The 15,808-nt window shown below is 41.2% G+C and overlaps 1 protein-coding gene across 2 annotated transcripts in view; it reads left to right on the top strand.

Moving 5' to 3' along the window:
• Positions 1–15,808, top strand: part of cdh23 (cadherin-related 23) — a 533,293-nt gene that overhangs the window by 404,688 nt on the left and 112,797 nt on the right. For both annotated transcript variants that reach the window (XM_055661759.1, XM_055661758.1), the window contains exons 33-36: positions 665–814; positions 2,025–2,153; positions 3,416–3,544; positions 11,056–11,283. In XM_055661759.1, the coding sequence (XP_055517734.1) occupies positions 665–814; positions 2,025–2,153; positions 3,416–3,544; positions 11,056–11,283 (636 nt within the window). The remainder of the gene's footprint in view (positions 1–664; positions 815–2,024; positions 2,154–3,415; positions 3,545–11,055; positions 11,284–15,808) is intronic.

Raw genomic sequence — 15,808 nt, 5'->3', positions numbered from 1 at the left:
CATTGCTCCACGGATAGCCTTATCTTATCATATTAAGCTATCCTTATTCTTCCACTCTTGTAATAAAGGTCAACAAACCATTTGCCATCCTAACTGGCTGCCTAAACTGCATGTTTGCTTTCAATGATGTGTACCTGCACGTGGACAGAAGGTTTCATTTCAACATGGGCTTTTCCTAATCTCACACCATTTAAAATCAAATAGCACTTCTGCATTTTTTGTACCAATGTGAGTAACCTCACGTTTTTCCACATTCCGTTCCCTCCGCCATGTTTGTTTTCCACTCGGTCAACTTGTCCATGTCACCTTGAAGGGTCCTTTGCATGCTCGTCACTACTTAAATTGCTACTTGTGTGTCGTGTGTTATCGGCAAACTTGGATTGAGATGGGAGAGCATGTAAAGGTAATGGTTTGAGAATTAGCAATATGAAATCACTTTGCATTTGATGGGAAGGCAAGTATGGAGTTGGGATGCACTTCTGTTGACCACCCAACTGCACTGAATGGTGATCAATTGAAGTTGAACATCGGAAATTGAGAAGTGTCAAAATATCAACACCTTTGTTGTTATAAGTTGGAGGATCTCGCAACTGGCAAAGAAATATTTGTGATGGGTTGTGTGTGACTCTGCAATCACGGCCAATTGCTACTTTTTACCTGGCAGGTCATCATCACGGTGGAGGATGAGAATGACAATGGGCCAGTGTTTGATGCCAGCTCAGATTCCTCTGTGGAGGTGCAGGAGGATGCTCCCGTTGGGAAGCAGGTAGCTGTCGTCTCTGCACGGGATCTAGACGCTGAGAGGAATGGACAGGTAGGAACAACTGATCTCCTGTTGCACTAAAGCATTTTGCTCAGCATCATATTGTTCACCACTTATTTGTTTTGGGGAGTTGCTGGGCCAACAAGCAGCTGCCAATTTAATTCGTAGCAAGGAACTGCAGATGATGATTTCAACTGAAGATAGACACAAAATGCTGGAGTAACTCAGCGGGTTAGGCAGCATCTCTGGAGAGAAGGAATGGGTGATGTTTCGGGTCGAGACCCATCTTCAGACCACACCTCACACGCCCTTCGTCTCTTCAATGATTTCCATTTTACCAGGCCCCCAGTCCCTCATCTTTACTAAGCAGTCTGAAGAAGGGTTGAGTTACTCCAGCATTTTGTGTCTATTGCCAATTTAATTATGTTGTGCTATTGCAAGTTAGACTTTCATCGTTCCATCTGGGGCATATGCCAATTAAATTGATAGAGGGGCGGCAATTAACAGTTTATTTTTGATGTTAAGATCCATCTAATTTACTTCTGTAACTAGACTGGCTGGCCAAGTGCTTTAAAAGCGTTTTAGATTATTGGATAAACCTTTGAACCACTCGACAGGCTTGTGGATTCACCTGAAGGATACAACAGAGGATCAGTCATTAATAACATGGGAGACCTCATGTGGTTGTCACTGAGTTGACATTATGTAGGGTGGCAAAGTTGCATTCATTCTTTGTGTCTATCTTCTCAACCAAATCATATCCGCTGAAAGTAGTACTTCCATTAAAAGCAAAGAGATCTTTGACGTTATTCCTGTGCTGAAACATAGGTAGAAATTTAAGAAACATTTAGACAGATACATGGATAGTGCAGGTTTGGAGGGATATAGACCAAATGCAGGCTGGTGGGATTAGTGTAGATGGGACATGTTGGCTGGTGTGGGCAAGTTGGGCCGAAGGGGCTGTTGACACTCCATAAGACTATTACTCCAGAAGTGCAGATGCTGGTTCACGAAGGGAAGACACAAAATGGTGAAATAACTCAGCGAGTCAGGCAGCATCCCTGGAGAAAATGGATAGGTGACACTTCGAGTCCAGACCCTTCAGGACCTGAAACATCACCAATCCATGTTCTCCAGAGATGCTTCCTGACCCGCTGAGTTACTCCAGCATTTTGTGTCTTTCCTTACTCCCATGCTGTTGCTTTTATCCATTTTCTAATTCCATCAGGTATAAATTGATTTGTCTTTGTATAAACATCAGGTTAATTTCACTATTCTGTCTGGAAATACTGACGGAGCATTTCGGATTAATACCACTAACAGAAGTCGCGGAGAGATCTACCTTGCTCAACACCTGGACAGAGAACAGACCGACAGATACGTGTTAACGGTAAGTTCCCTGGAGCTCCGTGTGTGGTGGTTTAGCTGGGCTGGGAAACCAGCAGCCGTCCTGTATTTATCCTTTGTCCACTTAAGTACGGCTTTGCAATTATTCTCAAACTCAGAGATTGAATCACAATTCACAACAGCAAGCTCTTTCTGTGTCTATTCAGTCTATACAGTGCTATTTATTTTGGGTTACTGCCTCACATTGCCAGAGACCCAGGTTTATGGCCTTGCTTCAGGTCGACACACTGAATGAAGACTGAGAGGGAAGAGGAAGGGCAGTACTGTGTTCTTCCAGCATTCTGTTTCAAGTTCCACTTTCCATCAAATGCACACTCTTTTGTAAACATGAGAATTTATTCTGATTTTCCAACCATTGCTTCCACCGTGAGGCCAATAAATGAAAAGTATAAACCCGACTTTATTGGTTTTAGTCTTTCTTGTGTGACGTGGGCCTGAGAGCAGTATTGTGAGCCTGAAATCATTTCATTTCATCAGAATGTCTGAGCCTCAAATAATTTCATTTGATCAGAAAAATAGCCCAATTTTTTCTGAACCCCGAGCATGTCATTTAATCTGGCAGCAACACCTGACCTCTGCTTTCTGACAGTTTTCTCACAGATTTTCTTCCACAATGAGGTAATTTCAACGAAGTGCGTATGGTTATAAGTGGGGTTGACAGAGCGGAGGCTAAGAGGCTGTTTCCTCAGGTAGAGACCAAAACCAGGGGTTATTCTGTTAGCTTGAAGGGTTGGGTGCTTAAAACTAAGGAGAAATGTCTTCACTCAATGAGTTGTACAATTTCATAATTCATAGCCCTCAAGGGTAAGTGGGGGGTGTTGGAGTCATACAGCATGAAAATAGATCATTCAGCCCAACACTGCCCATGCCGACCAAGTTGCACCATCTACACTATTCCCACCTGCCCGCATTTGGCCCATATCCCTCTCAACCTATCCCATCCACGTACCTGTCCACATGTATTTTCCATACCTGTCTCATATACCTCCTCTGGCAACTTGTTCCATATACCCATCACCCTCTGTGCAAAAAGTTGTCTCTCAGGTTCCTATTAAATATTTCCCCTGAAGAAGGGTCCCGACCCGAAATGTCATCTATTCCTTTTTTTCCAAAGATGCTGCCCGACCCGCTGAGTTACTCCAGCACTTTGTGTCGGTGTATGCATGGTAGAGTCTGGTAAAGATGTCTGCACTAATTAGCGCAGTGAACAAGATCCATTAAGAACTGATCTATTGTTTATTTCAGGTCCAGGCCTTTGACAATGGTTTGCCACCACGCACGACAAATCACATCGTCACCATTAAAGCTGTGGATGTCAATGACAATGCTCCGGAGATCATAAACCCTGGCAGCTACAACCTCAGCATTTATGAGGTAAACTCACTGTTCTCTGGCGAAACTACTGGAGGTGAAACATCTTGTTCAGACGGTGTAGGAGGAAACTGCAGATGCTGGTTTATGCCAAAGATAGACACAAAATGCTGGAGTAACTCAGTGGGACAGGAAAGTCTCGACCCGAAACGTCACCCATTCCTTCTCTCCAGAGATGCTGCCTGTCCCACTGAGTTGCTCCAGCATTTTGAGTCTATCTACTTGGATGAGACTATGCCATTTAAAGAGTTTTGCAACATTTCTGTATTTGTCTATACAAGTTAAATAGAACAAGATTATCACTGCATTATTAAGGAAAGACCGACGCAATCTCAGGGCAACAAAAAATTATTTTGCGGTTGATGGAATACATTTTCTTGCAGCTTTAGTTACTGATGCAATGCAGGAAATGCGGCAACCAATTTCCCACAGACAGCAATGTGTGAATGCCCTGCCCGTCCGCACTGTCGTGGACTGAGGTGTAAACATTGGCCTCGACGCTGGAGATGTCTCAAGTCTGAGGTTTTGCATCTTAACTGAAAGGCCAGCACTCACGTCACAACTGGTTTTCTTGCTCAACTCCCTGAAATGGGTCATGAACCCACAGTTTTCTGAACCAGAGGGACGAGTGTGACCCACTAACTATTGACATGTGATGGTCCTTATGAACACAAATATTTATTTTCATTTGCATCCTCCCGACATAAAAGTATATTTTAAGTGATTTGGGTGTTTTTTCTTGCTTATTATGACAGCAATGGAGGCCGTTTGGCCCATTGGGTCCATACTAGCTCCCAAAAGAATCATTGCATTTTACCTCTTGTCTGTGTGTAGCTCTGCAACTTATTCTCACTTATCACGAGATGAGAAGAACTTTTTTCACACAGAGAGTGGTGAATCTCTGGAACTCTCTGCCACAGAGGGTAGTTGAGGCCAGTTCATTGGCTATATTTAAGAGGGAGTTAGATGCGGCCCTTGTGGCTAAGGGGATCAGGGGGTATGGAGAGAAGGCAGGTACGGGATACTGAGTTGGATGATCAGCCATGATCATATTGAATGGCGGTGCAGGCTCGAAGGGCCGAATGGCCTACTCCTGCACCTAATTTCTATGTTTCTATTCCCTGCAATTTATTCTCTCTCATATACCCACTGACTCGGTGGGACGAAGGGCCTGTTTCCGCGCTGTAAATCTAAACTAAACTAAACTAAACCAGCAAAATGTTCATGATCAAATGCAAAAGTGCAGTCAGTTAGTTGATCCACACTTCACTGCAGAGTTTAAAGGGCCTGTTCCACTTGGGCGTCATTTGCGTGTCACGCAGATGGCAAGCAAAGATTTTGTACATCCCAAAATCCTGGGGCACCGCGGGCGACTGCACGTCACTGCCTACGTCACCACGCACCATGCGCGCGCGTCTTGCGTCATGACGTGTAAATGATGTCCCGTAAATTACACGCAAATGACGCCAAGTGGGACAGGCCCTTAAGTCATTTTCACACTAACATGCACATCGTTTGATCCCCAGTTTCCATTCAGAGTTTCACACCTCACTGCTTTGGTTCAAACATTCACGGCTTATGTACATTTCAGATCAGCTTGCACATTTAACATTAGGCATGCAGTCAGAGTAAAACATTTTTATCGCTTGCTTTTGCAGAATAAATATTTAAGTTTGTCCTTCATCTTGTGCAATGAAAAATAATTGGTATAAATTAAAACAGATGGTGTCTTCTTAATTTTTCTTCTCCCAAAAGAGGGAATACAGGCAATGTTTTGAGGACTGGAACTCTTTCCATTTTCTATCCATGTCCACGTTAATCCGTCAGGATTAAAAGTTGAATTTTGGATAGAGTGAGACGATGGCTTCTGTGTGTTCTTGATGTTCCTTAACCCTCAACTGCAGATTAACGTTCCATTTTGGAGACTGTTGCATCTTAATTTCCCAGTCCTACCCTGCCCATTTTTGTGACCACTTTGTGGCCATTTGCTGGAAGCTTTGGTTTGTGGTTCTAACCCCACGTGCAAAGTTACACTGATAGCTTGAGACTGAAATAGAGGATGATATTTTTGTCGCTATTTCTATTGCAACCTACTCATCAGCTGTGTAAAAGGTATTAATGATCAACCAAAAAGCAACTTAAATAAATACCTACAGAATTCAATGGCATCCAAGTGCACTGATTTTTAATTATTAAAGGGCATTTATTGGAAATGATTTTTACTTTTCACCACTTGCTTCATTATGAATCCTTGGAGTATCATGTCTTCTCCAGTCACAACTCGTATTCCTCCACTGATCCCTGAGTAAATTATGGTAATGCTGATGATATTTCTCCATTGCTCATTGTCACAGACAGAATCTTGCTACACTCCACTTAACACCTTATGTGGAAGTACCTTCACCATGCTCACTGCCGCAGTTCAAAACATTTCACCGCCAATTTTTTATACATTCTCCCCGTGACCTGCATGTGTTTTCTCCGAGATCTTCGGTTTCCTCCCACACTCCAAAGAAGCACAGGTTTGTAGGTTAATTGGCTTGGTGTAAAGGTAAAAAAAAATATCGCTGGTGTGTGTAGGATAGTGTTAGTGTGCGGGGATCGCTGGTCGGTGCGGACTCGGTGGGCCGAAGGGCCTGTTTCTGCGCTGTATCTCTAAACTAAACTAAACTGGTTTTGTATCCAGAGAAGAATGTAACATCATCACACCCCTTCAGCGTTTGCTTCAAGTGTCAGTCCCATTAATTATCTCTAATCATACAATGCAGGCAACAACTATTGTACATTAATTGTATATCTGTCGCTCATTACTGAGAATCAAGTGACTTGGGGGTCAATTTTACTTTTAACCTAATTAGCTGAAATATTAGCATTTGAATTCCCACTTCACAACCCCAATTTCCTTGCAATAGCAATGTAGTCCTCAAGCCAGCCCTTTATCATTAAGAAATGCCAGTAGGAGGCATAGAAACAGTGGTGATAAATATGAACACTGATTACAAAGGATAGAAGGGCCTTAAAGGAAGAGAGAGGGAGCTAGATGTATGTGAGGAAGTCATTGTTGGTTCTGGGCATATGGTGCAGGAAATGAATTCGGTGCTGGTGTATTACAGTTGGCATCATGTTAGGCAGACACACTGTGGGCTGAGGGTCCTGTTTTTGTGCTGTATTGCTCTATGTTCTATAAAGAGACAATAGAAGCAGGAGTAGGCCATTCGGCCCTTCGAGCCAACACCACCATTCTCTACGATCATGGCTGATCATCCACAATTAGTACCCCGTTCCTGCCTTCTCCCCATATCCCTTGACTCCGCTATCTTTAAGAGCTCTATCTAGCCAAGGCTGGAGAAGCAAATAGAATCAGAAATTGGAGTGTATGGGAGAGGGCATTTCACAGCACAGAAAGTTAAGGAGAAATCGGGGCTGGGATTTACAGGCCAAGGGGTAAAAATGTTAAATCAGAGCATTTATATAATAAACTTAACAGAGTAAAATGTCCCAAGGTATGACACTGATCGTCAATGCCTTCAAGAATTAAAGGGGAAGAAAGATCTAGGACTTGCTGCAGAGAAGGAGTCAAGAGGATGGTGTAAGCTTGGCTGTGCACATTGGATATTGTGTAGGTAGGAACTGCTGATGCTGCTTTACACTGAAGATGGACACAAAATACTGGAGTAACTCAGCGGGACAGGCAGCACCTCTGGAGAGAAGGAATGGGTGATGTTTCCGAAACACACGTGCACACACACACACACACCTTTTGATTCAGATCTTAATAATAACCCTACATTCAAAAAGTGTTAGAGACAGGAGAATTATTAAAAATGCCCAAAGATATAAATGATAGATTTCTACAATACTATCACGACCTTTATTCAACTAAAACGGTAGCACAACCAGAAGGAATAGCAGATTTTTTAATAAAATGTAATTTAAAAGGTTTAGATGTAAATGATAGAGAATTATTAGAAAGGGAAATTACGATAAAGGATATTGAGGAGTCTATTGTCTCTCTAAAAAATGGTAAGGCAATAGGGCCAGACGGTTTAGGTTCAGAATTTTACAAAAAATTTCATGATCTGCTGAGCCCACGCTTGCAAAGACTATATGATTACATTTACACTCAACAGAAACTCCCAGACACCTTAAATGAGTCTATAATAACGCTTATTCCTAAAGCCGACAAAGATCCGGAAGATCCGGGATCATACAGAGCAATTGCACTTCTGAACACAGACCAGAAAATACTAACTAAAATACTAGCACGTAGATTAAGTACAGTGATAAATAAATTAATACACCCTGACCAAACAGGTTTTATTCAGAAACGGTATTCATATTATAATCTAAGAAGATTATTTAATATTATATATACCAAGAGAATTATTAATGAAGATTTAGCAATAATCTCACTTGACGCTGAAAAAGCATTTGATCAGGTCGAATGGCCTTATTTATTTTCGGTGATGGAAAAGATGCAGCTAGGGGAGAAATTTTGCACATGGATAAAACTACTATACACAAATCCTACGGCTAGAATACTTACCAACCAAAGACTTTCATCTAAATTCAGTCTATCTAGAGGTTGTAGACAAGGATGCCCGTTATCTCCATTACTATTTGCACTTGCAATTGAGCCACTTGCAGAAAGAATTAGGGGGCATCCGGAAATATATGGGTATAACACTAAAGACACAGTGAATAAAATTTCTTTATATGCAGATGACGTATTAATTTACATCACTAAACCAGAAATTAGTATCCCAAACCTATTAAAACTAATAAACCAATTTGGTGCACTTTCAGGATACAAAATAAATTGGAATAAAAGTGAAATTATGCCAATAAGGGAACATAACAAACAGATAATACAACAATTCCCATTTAAAGTAGTAAATGAAAAATTTAAATATCTAGGTATCTACGTAACTAAGATATATACATCATTATTTAAAGCGAATTTCCCTCCATTATTGAATAAATTACATAAGAATATCCAATACTGGAAAACATTACCTATCTCAATGGTTGGCAAAATTAATGCCATAAAAATGATTTTTTTACCACAAATATTATACCTTTTTCAGACGATTCCGATATACCTGGCAAAAAACTTCTTTAAAAAATTGGACTCTATTGTTAATGATTTTATCTGGGATTATAAGAATCATAGGATAAGCAAAAGACACTTGTGTAAATCAAAAAATAATGGAGGCTTGGTTTTACCTAACTTTTTGTTTTATTTCTGGGCAGTTAATATTAAAAATATGAACTTCTGGTTGGGGGAGAAATAGACCAGCAACCAGACTGGTTAAAAATGGAAAAGGAAGATTGTATGCCTTATGACATTGGTTCGATATTATTTGCTACGTCCAAATTAAACAAGAAAATTTACAGGGAAAACCCTATAATATTTAGTGCTATAAAAATTTGGAAACAATTAAAAAATACATTAAAATTAGATAACTTATCTCTTTCTCTTCCAATCGTGAATAATTCATTGTTTAAGCCTTCATGTTTAGACGGGGGTTTTACACAATGGAAGAATAATGGAATTAAAAATATGGGACACCTTTACAAGGAAGGCTCTTTTTTGACATTTCAGGAGTTGCAACAGGTTTATGGACTTCGAGGGAATGATTATTTCAGATATCTTCAACTTAGAAATTATGTTAAATCAAATTCTAAAAACTTTCGAAATAGAAACCCAGAGATTCTTGACGAATGTTGGAATAAGCATCCTAATACAGAAAAATTAATATCTTTTATATATAATATCTTATTAGACAGTGACATCCCTATGACGGACTTACATAGACAAGCATGGGAAAAAGAATTAAATCAGGTAATAACGAAAGACACTTGGGAAGAAAGTTTACAACACATACATCAGTGTTCACTAAACGCCAGACACTCTCTAATACAATTTAAAGTAATACATAGGTTACATTACGCCAAAACAAAATTACATAAAATTTTTCAACATATCTCACCTATATGTGATAAATGTCAACATTCAGAAGCTACGTTATCGCACATGTTTACAAGCTGTACAAAAATTAAAAATTTTTGGGTAAATATTTTTAGTATAATATCCAAAGTAACCAAAACACAACTGGAACCAAACTCAAAATTAATAATACTCGGAATATTAGAAATTAAATCAAACACTTAGAATAACACAAAGAAACTTTATCGATTACAGTTTAATAACAGGAAAAAAATTAATCTTAAAATTTTGGAAAGGCCCTACGGCCCCCACAATCAGAATGTGGATTATAGAAATGACGGAGACCTTAAACGTGGAAAGAATTAGACTTGCCCTGTTGGACAAACAGGAATTATTCGTTGGAACATGGTCTCCTTTTATTGAGTACTTAAAGGGTCAGAATAGTTCAGCACAGGAACCTGACTAGCACCCGGACTAAAGATTGGATGAAATACTACACTTTGAAATATACGAACATATCTCGAATGATGTCTTTAAACTTAAACAAACTTTTCCATTCTTCCTTAATTACCTTTTTCACCCCTCTCTCCTTTTTTTTTTTTTTTTTTTTTTTTTTTTTCCTTTTTTTTCCTTTTATTTTCCCCCTCTTTTTCCCTCTTCTTTCCCTCTATTTCACCTATCCTTTTAGTTCTATCTAGTTATAAAAAAAAAAAACGAAGAAAAATGTAAAAAATATTGGAGACAATGTAATAATAACTGTCAATGTTATCATTTTAAAAATGTAAGACAGTAATGATGTAATAGACTATGTACTTATCTCCAATAATAATAAAAATATAAATTAAAAAAAAAAAAAAAAAAATAAAAAATAAAAAATAAAAAAAAATAAAAAAATAAAAAAATTTAAAAAAAAACAAAACAAAAAGTGTTAGTCTCAAGGGTAAAACCTTTCATTTGGTCGTGCACCCCCATTTCAAGAGAGAGAAAATTCCATGCACCTTTTTCTGGTGAATGGCTGAATTCTGCCTGTGATATTTTTGTGGAGTTCCTCACTGGAAGAAATAACTTCCCCAGCGTATTCGTCAAAGTATTTGTCCAATTTCAAACAATTAAATCACCTGAACTTCCCAAATCCATGGCCAAGCCTAAAGCACTTCCCTTGTAATTCAGTCATCTTAGCTCTGGGAAGTTTTTCACACAGAGAGTGGTAAATCTCTGGACATCTCTGCCACAGAGGGTAGTTGAGGCCAGTTCATTGGCTATATTTAAGAGGGAGTTACATGTGGCCCTTCTGGCTAAGGGGATCAGGGGGTATGGAGAGAAGGCAGGTACGGGATACTGAGTTGGATGATCAGCCATGATCATATTGAATGGCGGTGCAGGCTCGAAGGGCCGAATGGCCTACTCCTGCACCTAATTTCTATGTTTCTATGTTTCTAAGTCCACACTCTTCTCCTTTCCAAGACCAGGCACGTCCCTGGATGTTTGGTCACTAACATTGAGCAGGGTATTGCTGAGGCTCCATCCACCAGCTCCATGTAACAGGTTCTCTGCACTGTTTCAGAATGTCGGTGGAGGTACGCCGGTCACCAGGGTTCAAGCCATAGACATGGACTCCGGTGCCAACGCAGTGCTCTACTATTACATCACCCAGGGCAACAAGGATCTCACCTTCCGAATCGACCGGCTGACGGGGGACATTGTTACCCGCCCGTCTCCGCCGGACCGGGAGAGACAGAGTTTTTACCGGCTAACCGTCACGGTGGAGGATGACGGCACCCCTTCACTCTCGGTAAGTGTTCCGCTTTAATTTACCTCAGTGAACATCCATTGGAGGAAAGTTATGGGCCTGTCACACTTGGGTGATTTTTTGGGCGACTGCCACAAAATTTTCAACATGGTGAAATTTCTTCAACGACAGTGGGGACAATTTTTGCTGTTGTAGGTTGACGTAGTTTGTCATAGGTGCTGTTGTCGCCAGGTAGGTGTCGTAGGTGAATTCCATTAAAACTAGTCCCTGGCAGTCGCCTAAGTGGGACAGGCCCATTAGAACACAGATCGAGCTCACCTGGCCTGAGTCCCTCTCCAATGTGTTGAGTAATGTACCAGCCAGCATAATGACGTTTGTAGTTCACAATGCTCTGATTTGATCTTCTGACAAGGCCACCCCACAAGGATCCTTGTGGTGGTGATGGTAAGCTGTTGCCGTGACCTGTAGCTGCCCATCTGGTAAAGATATTCTACTGTGTTCTTGGGTTGTGACTTTGAATCTAGTGACAATAAAGAGAATGGCGACCTATTTTCAAGGCAGGATGACTTAATTTGGTGCTTTACTGGTACAGTAGTTTATTTGTCACTTGTACCGAGGTACAGTGAAATTCATTTGTGTATACGGTTCTGTACAAGTATCACTATACACATAAGCACATAGATACATATTAGATCAGCATCCCAGCTCCAGTACAAGTGTACAGCAGTAGTACACTGTGAGAGTATACAGAAGCCCAGTTTGACGCCATTCCCAGTGATTTGTAACTGTGTTGAGAGGTGAAATCTACACCAAAGGTGTGCAGGTTTGTAGGTTTAGTTCAGCTTTTTAGTTTAGAGATCCAGCGTGGAAACAGGCCCTTCGGCCCACCGAGTCTGTGCCGACCAACAATTACCCCGTACACTCGTTCTATCTTACACTCTAGGAACAATTTACAGAAGCTAATTAACCTACAATACCGGCACTTCTTTGGAATGTGGGAGGAAACGGGAGCAACCGGAGAAAACCCACGCGGTCACAGGGAGAGCGTGCAAACTGTGCACAGACAGCACCCATAGTCAGGATTGAACCTGGGTCTCTGGCACTGTAAGGCAGCAACTCTACCGCTGCGCCACTGTGCCGCCGGTCACTTAGTTTCTGTAAATTGTCCCTGGTCTGTGTGTTGGATAGAACTAGTGTCTAGGTGATCGTTGGTCTGCACGAACTCGGAGGGCCGAAGGGCCTGTTTCCACCCTTAATCTCTAAACTAAACCAGTTGAGCTGAGAGTTCACCACCTCTAACATGGAGTTGACAAATTCCCTGAAATAATACGGTTTTTATATGTGTGCATATGATGGGGCATTTCATGCTCTCTCCCGTTGACAAGGGAATAACACTGATTGATTTTGGTCGCTCTATGCATTTTACATATTCCCCATTTGTTAGTTGCATCAATTTAAATGGAGACTCATGAATAGTTGGAAATAAAATAATTTCTGGTACAGCTGTACCATAATCAAAATGATCTCCGGTGAATTTTCTTGTCACAACTGATACATTTGATTCAGAAGTTAACCAATTTGGAAAGCTTGCCATGGCTCCTGAGCCCTTAAATATGAGGTCTGTGCTGCTTTATAACTGTTAGTTCATTCCAGACAAATTGGCTTTGCACTGACCAGTCAGTCATGGTGAAAGAGATGAGAAATTGTTTTCACAACTCGTTATCTCTTTCTAATTTGTTCACTTACATGGATGTCACTGCCGATGTTGGTGTTTAGGCATTTAGTGTCTGTGCCGAACTTTTCCTGAACCGATGCACATTTACGGGGATTAAATCACTTCCTGACTGAGCAAGAACATCAGATTTCCTTGCTCGAAAGACATGAATGAACCAGATAGATTTTTTTGTTATGAGACCCCAGTATTTCATGGTCAACCTTGCTCAATCTATCAATTGTTCAAATTTTCAGATGTATTTACTTACAGTATTTGAATTGAAATTCCCCAGCTAATACACTGGGATTAGGAAATTGCAGAGCAGAACTCTGGTAGCTGGTCCAGTTACTTAATCAACAATGCTTTCATTCCTGTGTACACCGTGAATAATGTTTTTCCGTGATCTACTCTGGCCAGATGTTTAATTATCCCGTCTAATGTTGTGTTCTCAGTCACTGCCTGCACAGCATGGGCTTGCTGCCTTGAATCTCCTCAGTCCCCAGTCATTGCAGTTGCAGCATATGTTCTATGCATGTAAATAAGGTCGGTGATTTGCCACGAGTGACCTCATGCTGCTGCAGAAGCACTTTACTGGACTGATGGCAGTGGAGTATATTGAAGAAAAATCATCAGAATGTTTTAATATCTCACGTGTGAAGATTTTTCAGAGGGTTCAGAGTGGGATGGGGATGGGGGTGAGGGGACGAGTGGGAGGTGATATCAGGAGCTTTTAATGGTACATTGGCTGCAGAATGTTTTTTAATCTGTTCAGTAAACTCTTCATCTTTCGTGTCCATCTTCCATGTTTCAAATGTTGACATCGCTGTCATCATCCGTCCTGAAAAGGACATGAGCTTCCGGCAACAATCAGTTGTTGCAATAGATGACCGTGGTACTTTAAAATGATGGGAGGGATAGACAGAGTTGACGTGGATAAGCTTTTCCCACTGAGAGTAGGGAAGATTCAAACAAGGGGACATGACTTGAGAATTAAGGGACAGAAGTTTAGGGGTAACATGAGGGGGAACTTCTTTACTCTGGTGGCTGTATGGAATGAGCTTCCAGTTAAGGTGGTGGAGGCAGGTTTGTTTTAATCAATTAAAAATAAATTGGATAGTTATATGGACGCGAAAGGAATGGAGGGTTATAGTCTGAACGCAGGTAGATGGGACTAGGGGAGAATACTTGTTCGGCATGGACTAGAAGGGTCGAGATGGCCTGTTTCCGTGCTGTTATATGGTTATAAGGTAGGAGAATTAGCTCGGGATACTTCCAGTTTCCAGCCCTGCCTCGCGGATGCTTCTGCTATGTGGCCTTCAGTAAACTTAATAACCAGAAAACTGCCCAGCCAGCAATCCAGTCATTTTGATCTCCCTGACCAACATTTTATTTTCCTAATATCTTTTCCCCATGACAAAGAAGGACATTCAGCCCATCAAGTCTGGATCTCAGAATAATGCCATCAGAACCACATTCTCACCCATTTTTGCAACAATCTCTTCTCCCACATGCCAATTAACACATCGCCTACCTGATGTGCTGGCCACTGTAAGTTAGTAAACTTTACTGTCATTTACATTAGCCAGTAATTCTCCCTGCAGATGCAAGGAATGGCAGATGCTGGTTTACTAAAAAAAAAGGCATCTCAAATTGACATCCCATTAGAAAGATGGCACAGTGGCGCAGCGGTTGAGTTGCTGCCCTACAGTGCCAGAGACAATTGTGACTGGCGCTGTCTGTTTGGAGTTTGTACGTTCTCCATGTGACCATGTGGGTTTTCTCTGGGTGCTCCGGTTTCGTCCCACATTCCAACGTCATTGTTGGTTAATTGTCCCTCGGGTGTAGGGTAGAACTAGTGTACGGGTGATCATTGGTTGGTGCGGACCACGCTGTGTCTCTAAACTAAACATGACTGCCAACAATCCAGCTGCCCTTTGGTACTGCTTTGGAAATGGCAGCAGAGATTTATATGCCCACATCACTGGATTACAACAAGAACACACTGGCTTCTGATTCAAAGCAAGAGAACTAAAAAACGGAGTCACAGTGTGTAAGGAGCTATCAGGATATAGAGTGCTTGCTGACTGGTCTCTCTGCTATATCAGTGCCATGATAAATTTTGTTTGTTATGCAATAGCAGGTGCAATGTTGGTCAATGCAAAGCAATTGCAGATGTTTCCGCAGCTTGGCCATCATCAAAAGATTTATATTTCACTGCAAAACTTCCCTATCATCAGCTCTATCCAAGTGCCTTTTGCATGCTGGAGTCAACCTGATGGGACTGCTGCATGATGTTTGACGGCGTGCATTGACCCAGACGTTGAGACAGATTAACTGGATAAACATGTCTGACAGCAAACAGAATTGATCTGATTTCTTTGACGTCTCGTTTTTTTTGGGGGGTTTTGCTCTTGCGCTGATCCGATAACCGTGTAGCGATGCTGCATTTCGAGGGACAGGCAGGGAAGATCATCTCCTCAACCCATGAAAGAGTGGGGAAGAAAACGGGACGCAGAGCGATGGAGCGAGAGAGCGGTGGCAACTTGGGCAGGAGTAAAGAGCAAGAACAGAAATAGACGACGAGGGGAGGAAAGAGTTTAAAAGAATATTAAGAAACATTTTTTTTTTAAAGTGACACACATTGGGACCAGAATTTATAACCCATTTGTAATTGGAAATGACTAGCTCATCTAACTCACCCACTTATTTCCTGGATAATAAAGCTCTTAACCAACCATAGCAATAGATTGCTATCCTAACAACTCTGTGGAGATGGTGGTAATTTTCTTCCTCAACCTGCTGAAGCAATTTTGTTGGTGATGCTGCTGAAAGGGGGAAGGCCACTCTGAGCCG

This window comes from Leucoraja erinacea, chromosome 34 (assembly GCF_028641065.1).
Source record: "Leucoraja erinacea ecotype New England chromosome 34, Leri_hhj_1, whole genome shotgun sequence".
Lineage (NCBI taxonomy): Eukaryota > Metazoa > Chordata > Chondrichthyes > Rajiformes > Rajidae > Leucoraja > Leucoraja erinaceus.
This window is presented reverse-complemented; position numbering and strand designations above follow the sequence as displayed.